At 38.9% G+C, this 8,910-nt stretch overlaps 1 protein-coding gene and 1 long non-coding RNA gene across 2 annotated transcripts in view; one reads left to right on the plus strand and one right to left on the minus strand.

Moving 5' to 3' along the window:
- The first annotated feature begins 1,781 nt into the window (after positions 1 to 1,781).
- LOC109959581 (uncharacterized) lies at positions 1,782 to 5,215 on the plus strand. The gene is made up of 2 exons (XR_002274861.1): positions 1,782 to 2,048; positions 3,604 to 5,215. It is a non-coding gene; the product is annotated as an uncharacterized LOC109959581 (long non-coding RNA).
- perp (p53 apoptosis effector related to pmp22) overlaps positions 4,767 to 8,910 on the minus strand; it is a 10,524-nt gene continuing 6,380 nt past the window's right edge. Inside the window, exon 3 of the mRNA XM_020599056.1 lies at positions 4,767 to 6,661. Coding sequence (XP_020454712.1) covers positions 6,450 to 6,661 — 212 coding nt within the window. The 3' untranslated portion in view covers positions 4,767 to 6,449. The remainder of the gene's footprint in view (positions 6,662 to 8,910) is intronic.

Consider the following 8,910-nt stretch of genomic DNA (forward strand, 5'->3'; position numbering starts at 1 on the left):
TAAGTACACTTTGATTAGCTAACTGATTATATGCATAGGCCCTATTTACTTGCGTTTATATGTAAATGTGTACAGGTGTCATGTTGCCCTGTTTTGACTGTTAGGAAATTATCACTTCCTCTGCTCAGAGGGCAGATGCAGATTTGGACTGTGTTAACATGCTGAATCCAAGAATCATCAAACTAATCTGTTTCTCCCTCTTTCTTTACCTAAATCACTATGGAAAAAAACTATGTCTTCAGGAAAACCCATGTTTCAATAACTAATGGCACTGAGCCTGAACATAAATGTGCACATATAGCTTTGTAATGTTTTTCATAAGTCAGGTTTGTACCAAAAATCAACAGACTATCTTTCCTTTTCATATTAAGCAAAAATAAACACTATCACCTTGCATCCACCCTCTCTGTGGCTCAAAGTTCAAACAATACAAACCTATGTGTCATATCCCAAGTGTCTTTGTGCACCTGTGCATTAGACTGTTAACAAGCTGCATTATCATTGATTGAGCCATAAGCATGTGGCGAAGTACACCAACTGTGGAACTGTGGTCTACCAACACAGAAGCTACAACAAAGAGAAGCAGTCAAGCTATTTTTGTTCCAACCGTCACATTTGACTTGTTGGTGCTGCGTGTATATACAGGTGAGAAATAGGTTAGCTTAACCGTAAAGTAAATCAGAGGTAAAGCTCTGTGGTGCATTTTAACAAATATTCAAATTTACTACTGTCAAAAAATTATTTTATCTTATCTACCTGCTGTTATCCAACTAAAATGGACAAACCCCTGTGCTGATTCACAGCTCGCTTTCTATTTTCTTTTCCCTTCCCTGTGGAAGCACTCCCTGTTTCATGTGGTGCCCAAACACTGGAAACCACAGCTCCTTTCCTACCTAATCACATGGGGAACAGAAACTCTAATACTCACCTGACAGCATGCATGATTGAGCTCAGAGACTCAGCCTTACTTTTTAAAGTTCAAAACGGGCACAAAGCTATTGCCTCCAAGTTAGCAAACACATACAACATCACCTATACTGATTTCACAAATGTCCACAAATGAGTCAGCATTTGATAAGATTTTTGGAATCTGAATGCACTGCTTCACCTGTGTGGATGCTGATTGATGGGAATGTTAAAAACAATGCTGATGATTTGACTCTTAGATTTCTTACTAGATCACATGCTGGCTTACTCATTGCTAGTACTCACAGCTAGCTAGGTGTGGAAGCAAAGAAAGCAAAACGCCACCGTCACCGGCACATGGAAATCCCCAGGATAGACAGTTGACCCTCTTTGTTGTCTCAAATCACCAGGTGGTTTAATATGAGCAATCCTCTAAGTTCCTCACTGTCCAAACCCTTCACATTACTGTACAGTACATGGGATGATCAGACACAACACATGCTGAGAAGGGATCAGCAACAAAAACAAAAATCACCTCTGAATTGTTTCTGAGTGTGTAGGAATCTCTTAAGAGCACAGTTTTCCCCTCAAGAATAAATGAAGTTAATACTTAAATTCCCTACATTAGACCTGTAGTGCTACTGCAACTCCATTGTTTCAATACTGTACATTTCCTTATAAATCCTTGAGAGATCTAAATCAGTTTAGAAAGATGAAAAGATTTAAGTCATGTTCTTTCTTGGAAACGCCATTCTCAAAAAAGGCACAGTACAACTGGAACTGGAGGTTTATAATAATCAGAAACACGTTGGCCATTTACATGGCTATCTACTGGTAACCAGGTTCTTTACATTAATCTATACATACCTATTTACGTCCTCCAGAGTCATATGTCTCTTGTGTTCTGACAGTGTGGCCAGTCCCTCGGAGTGACTTCTGAACCCAGATCGTTCCATCAGAGCCCCAAAAGCCTCAGGGCCCCGTTCTGGTATGAGGTGGCAGAACAGTGGGGAGAACCCTGGGGAGAACTGTGAAGGGGAACATCTCAGGTTCTTCTGGCTCTTCTTCTCAGCGGAAAGTACCTCGGAGGTGGATCGAAACCAGCCTCCACTGAAAAGCACTTGACACAGCTTTGTGTAGGGGTAAAGGCTGACATTAAATTTACATTGTTTAATTGTCTCATGTCTCTGTTGTGGGCCACTACTTTACACACACCTCTAAAAGTTAACCTAGAGAGAGAGAAAGCAATATGTTGGATAGGTGGAAGATTAAGGAGCCATAGAAGCTATTACTATTAATTTACTGATCGAGCCTGGCCTCTAGTGGCACTTCTGTAGAAACACAGATGAAAAACTATAGCTCACCAGGAATGTTCTGTGCACCACAGTTCTGCTCACAATTCTATCTATCTATCTATCTATCTATCTATCTATCTATCTATCTATCTATCTATCTACCTAGCACACAGATTGATTTGTCTAGTTTACACTAATAGAAAATACATAGGTCTACACTCAGCGCGCTCTTTGCTTTATGTCGAGCTGCATAAACTGGCAGTGCTTTTCCACTCATTTGCTCTGCTGAGCTTCTGCACCGCTCATTTACTGTAACAGTAACTTGTTGCTACCTGCTCACGTAGCATTATAAGCTTGCCTGTAGGTGGCATTCAGTTAGTATTATGTCACACACCTCAGTTTGGAAGCAACGTTTTCATATGCATGTACTATGTGTTGTGCAGTACTTGGGACTGTTATGTCTCTTCTTAAGTATCTGCAGATACTTTGTCAAATTAAACTGTGGCAGTGTCAAGAGGCTGCCGCCTGTTGACTGCTGCTGTGCTATACAAGTATAGGACCATTTACCAAACAGTTGCTGGACCTAGATTTTCAAATGTAATAATTTAATGCATTTCAACATGATAGTAAACTGATTATCTTTGTGTTTTGGACTGTTGGTTGTACAAAACAAGGCATCTGAAGATGTCACCTTGGGCTGTGAGAAATAATAAACATTTTCAGCTGTTTTATAACATTTAATAGACAATGATTAATCAAGGAATAAGCCACTCAGCAGATTAATCAATAATGACAATTATGTTTAGCTGTATTCCTAATGTTAACTGCAAGGTATTTCATTTTAATGGTTGATTTTTTTTTCTTTTATTTTTGGTTGCATTCACAATAATACTTTCACACTATCAGCTTACTTCGTAGTGAAATATACTATGAACTCTATGAATATATTCCAGTATTATAAATGCTGAAGTGGTTGTTATTTATTTTCTCCTTTTAGGGATTTACCTCTGACTCACCAGTAGAGGGTAATATTTCATAGATTCCAGAGGTGCAGCATGCTTGAACATGTGAATCCATGATTCACTGCATGTTTTGTCCCTGTGATTTAGGGTAAAGTAAAATGAGACAGGCTATGAGAACAACCTGAAGGCCTGTAACAGGGAAATTGCACAGTGATTTAGTCTGGCAAAGAGGAAAAGACTCCCAATATTGTCACAATTCTTTAGATGATCCTTTAGATCTATTTTCTTACACTACCAGCTTCAGTCTCAGTTTTGTTTACTTGTTATATTTCCTTTCCTTTTAAAACAATTTTCTTTCTCACTCCCTTCTGCGTCCATCCGCTGTATTTCCCACCCTCATGTCATTTTCTCTGCCCTCTTCTCTCTCTGCCCTCTCACAGAAACCAGAGCTGTCAAGACATGCTGAGCAAAGTCTAGTCCTCACTCAAGACCATCCTGAGGTGTGGCACTCTGGGTGTGTGCATGTCATAATTTGTGACTCACATTTGTGTTCTGTGTGTTGTTTATTAACTATGATCCTCCTGTGAGTGAGCGGTGACAGGCCTTATGAATATGGATATTGCTTATATATTTTGATAGTGACTTTAAATTGCATGTAAGAGTGTGGGTGTGTGTGGTTGTCAGCCATGTGACAGACTGTCGACCTGTCCAGGATAAGCGGTACTGTATAAATAATGGATGGATATATTTTGATGTTTGTCTGCATCTTAATCCTCAGCTTAACTGATTGATACAAAGTCAATACAAGATTAATAAGCACACAAAGTATCAAACATTCCCTCTTTATTATTTTCCGTATCGTTCTCTCCTTCAGTTTTCTGTTCCACTGTCCCTCTTTCTGCCTCTAAACATAAACATGGTCACTACATTGTAAAAATTTGTCTGGAAATGTAACCTCAGCAAAAAAGAAACTGTTTATTGTATAAAAATACTAACTATCAAAAATACTCGATTCATACTACAGCAGGAAAACAGATGGGTTGTTTCCAAAATGTATCAGTGTCATTAAAACCTTATAGAATAATATATATACCATACAGTGATTAATGATTTTTTTTAAATCTGGCATTGCGAACAAATTAATGCCTGAAGGGAAACATGCAGGTAGAGTTCCTTCAAGTGTGAACCTGCCTGAATCGGTCCTTATCTTCACTTAAAACTCCTACAAAATAATACAGCTATAGTAGCTGAAACACTAAGTTAGATGATTAAAACATTCATTTGTGGACTAGTACTGATCCAAGATCAATAATCACATTTTTTTTTGTTCATTCAACACTCAGAAACGTTGTTTTCCCAAAACTGTTTCATGCAATATAAGAAAATAATTCTGTCTTGTTTGGTCTAAATAGAAAATTGACTGATGACTGACTGACAGCAGTAAAACCAGACTGACTGGTCCCACAGGACATTTATGGATCCAATAACAGAACAGTGAAGAAGCTAAGGCACATCATGGTTTCAGTGTCTTATCAAACCAGCAGATGGTTAACCAAAGGAGCATTATCAGAAGGCTTGTAGAAAATACATGATTGGTCATCTGTTTGAGACTGAAAAACATCTTTTAATCTTCCACTCTCTAAAGGTACCTTCTTTGAGGCAACAAGACTTGGAATACACAGAATTATATTGCTCCCTTTAAACCAAAAATCTGACATATCATTATTACACATGGCAGTTTGGACTGTTTGGAAGATTGTTGCTATATTCTAATTATTTATCACACTTAGTGAAAATTCATCTAAATTTATTTCCAGTTCACAGTGACAGAGAAGCAACAACTGCAGCTAAATCAGAAAAATAAAGCAGCTCTATTTTTAACCTCCCCTGTATCGTATTAACTATCACACTGCTGTGTCAAATCATGAAGTGTTATTAGTAGTGTTCAAAACAGATACAGACAGCACAGCAAACGCCCCAAGTTAAACCCATTTAGTAAAAAGTAAAAAATATCAAAATTCTGGAGACAAACAGCAGAGAATCAGCATCAAAGAATGCATCAGATGGAACAAACATGACTGCTAAACTGCATGCACATTTCCACATTCAGCTTCCAAGTCCAAGCCTTTGCTTTCTTCTTATCCTATGCACACGAGCATACAGAATAAAGGATACACACTGAAGAACTGAGAAAACTCAATGCAACCCACAAAATGACGATTAATGTTACAAAATTTTAGTCTGGAATGCTCTTCTGCCAAGGTTTTAAGTAGGCTATACAATATCCCTCAGATAAGGACACTTGGGTGATCTCAGATTGTGAATTGGGGTAAAAAGGACAGATGAGATGAGGACATGTTACACTTAAAGACTAAGGCCGGCCATTTTCTATATTAACAGTATTCTCAATACAGACTAAAACCAACAATGATTTGCCTTTACTCACTGTTAATGTCTGTCAGTCTGGGATTAGCTCATTTGTCCATGTCATAGACCTCCACTGATGTTCAAAAACAACTTAAAACATCAAGGAAGCACATCGCTGCACTTAGTGACATATTTCCTCATTACAAAACACAAGAGCCTGATGCTCAGCCTTAAGGTCTTAAGGCTGAGCATCAGTGTGTCAAACTGGATAACCTAAAAGGTGTGTGTGTTAAGAATATCCAGAGATCTTGTGCACTGGCCTTTGACAATTACTTACTTCAGATGGTGTAAAAAGTTACGGCTGCTCGGAGCCTTTGGGGCAACATTTTAAAAAAATATCAGGGTCTGATGTTTCATAGTGAGGAAACACATCAAGCAGTGCAGTGGGATGTTTCCCTGATGCACCTTGTTTTTGAACAACAGCGGAGGTCTATGGCACAGATGAAAAAGCTAATCCATTTCTAACAGACTGAAAGACATTCATAATGAGTTGAGGTGAAATTATTGTTGGATTTAGCCTCTGTATAGGGACTGTTTAAAATACTGTTAATATAGAAAGTCACTGGACTTATCCTTTAAATGCAGAATGTGAAAAAAACACTATGGTATGACGTGGATTTAATCTAAAATAGGGGTCTATATAAGCAGATGCAGCATCCAATCACAGTCCACTTCCAGTACGAATCACCCCTTGCTTCTAACTTCACTCATGGATGGCGGCGGGTTTTCCACTGCTGAATCAATTTAACCATCTCTGATGAACTGGTTCACGGTAAAATGTTCAATGGCCAGCTCCTGCTCCAGCTCAGAGTGAAAAGTGAAAATGGCTGCAACTGGGTGAGGTGTGCAAGCTTAGTCTTTAAGCAGAGGAATAGATGTATTTGGTCTTGGCCAGACCGGTCAGCTCATCCTCATAACGTGGCAGGCAGCAGAAGAGGACGGCGCAGCCAATGCAGAGGATGGTGGCGCCCCAGCCAAAGCCATAGGCCCAGGTGTAGTAGTAGTTGCCCTCAAAGATCATCTCATTGAACTTGACGGGATAGATGATCAGAGCGATGACCTGGAGGATCACTGCAGGGAGAGACGGGAACAAGTCAGTGAACTCTGGAGATGAGAGTCTTACTGTAGGTTAGAGTCCTGCACCGGATCGGGTACCCGCAAAAAATGATATGTAAACATTAATTCATGGGTACAGCATGGGTAAAAATAAGCTAAAGGTGGGCGGGTAGTGAGTGAAATAAACAATTTAAAGTCAAAAATAAATAAAGGACCAACTTCTTTTAAATATTTAATCCAGCATAATTTTATCAAGCCTAAATAAATACATTTATTGTGAAGGCCTCTGGCACAACCTTTGACCCCTCAACTCATGTCCAGCTAATAGGACGTCACTCAGACGTCAGGATAGGCTGGGTTTTCAAATTTGGACCTGTACAGGACTCTGCTGTAGGTGCAAAACACAATCTTTTGTTTGCTTTCACATGCAAAAAGATTAAAGTTTAAATGTGTGTTTTTCCATGTATATACGGTATGTACAAGCAATACTTAAATTTAAACCTTAAGAAAAAAAGCCTCACTCAAAAACCTATTTTCAGACAGAAATCTCTTGCAAAGAAACTGAGAAAATTTGGTGCTCATAAAGAAACCATCGCTCAGTGTGTTAAGCTGGCAGAGAAAACAGGATTTAGGATCATTAAATGGTCAAATTTATAACAAAAGCAATTAAATGGACAATGAAGCACAGTATGGAAAAACCTAACTCTCAATTTTGAGTTAAATATTGAGCTTTATCATGCTATGTGTTAATTTAAATTGAGGTTCACTGCATTTAAATGTAATTATTAAGTGTAAACACTTAATATACTGTATGTGATAATTTACCAGATGATCTGTATCCTTCATTAATTATTCAACATTTTATAACTCGCTGTGAACTTAGAAGATGATACATTATACTATTTAATTCTCCAACAAATGGCATCTGTCCTGATAAGTAAGTTTTTACAATTCAAAGAAACCCATAGAAAAATAATTACACAACAAGGAAACAAACAGAAATGCGGAGTCAGTCGTGTAGCCAGTTGGTCAAACAGACTACACTGATACTAACAGCAGGGCGTGCAAGATACTTTCACAGGAGTGTGAAAGAGTTACATCAACGTATCAACATCTGCGAGCTGGAGGTGATGCAGTATCTGATCTGTCACTGACGGCTGATTGTCAGAATTTTCACACGGCTCTTCTCGAGAAGGGTGCAACACTGATTTGTCTTGTGATGCACTAAATGATTTTGTTTAGCTCTCCATTTGCTGAAGAAGAGGGGCAGGCACTAAAATAGGTGTGATACAACTACCCTGATCACTTCTGAAGCTTTCTCCTAGAGGCTCTGTTATAGCAGTAAGCTTTATCACAGCACGTGACCCAAACGCTCGCATTTCCCAGTTCATAACACAGGGATTTAGAGCATAGGGCTGTTATATTACCAGTTAATCTGCAGATTATTTTGTTGATTAATCCAGTAATTGTTTTATATACAAGATACCAGATACTAGTGGAAAATGCTCTGTCATAATTCCCCACACACTAAGGTGAGAAATGCTTTTTCTGACCAACAGTTCAAAATCCAAGATATTCAGTTTACTACTGTGTGGCAACAAAACAGTCACCACCAGCCTTAGATTTAAATATGTGAGTATCATCATATACGGTAGCTTAAAGAGCTGCAGCAAGCTCCTACTGAATATGCTCTATGTGATACTGTCAAACAGTTTGGAGCAACCCCCCTTACAGGGATACTGTAAGTGTTGTCTGATTAAATTCTGATCTTTCTCTTTCTTTCAGGATTCTGACACTGACTGGAGCCATGTGCCAAATCTGTCTGTAGCTACAGGAATGTGAAGCAAGTACAAACTAAATAAAAGTCCCTGCAGCACATTTAAAACAGACCTCACAGCAACGGTGAATTACAGAATGAGTGGCGGTGTCACCTGTCAGACAGTGAAAAGCAGTCAGACTGTGTGTGTGTGGGTGTGTGTGTGGCTCTGTCCCATATTCTCAGACTCTCTGTGAGGTGAGTCAGTCAGATAAACAGACTAAACCAGCTGTTCCCATAGAAATATCACACCTAAACCCCACCCTTCCCTCCTTCCATGGAAAATGTTCAACTCATTTTTCATCTTCTCCACTCCCTTTCTCCTCCTATTCAAGTCCCTAAAAGAAAAAAGGATTTTTTAAAAGAAATCTTGCACGTTCTGCCTTCTGCTTCCATTCCTCTGCTCTTACACGCACTGCATTTTTAACCTTTATCTGTTTGACCTTTG

This window comes from Monopterus albus, unplaced genomic scaffold (genome assembly GCF_001952655.1).
Source record: "Monopterus albus unplaced genomic scaffold, M_albus_1.0 scaffold3.1, whole genome shotgun sequence".
NCBI classification, from domain to species: Eukaryota; Metazoa; Chordata; class Actinopteri; order Synbranchiformes; family Synbranchidae; genus Monopterus; species Monopterus albus.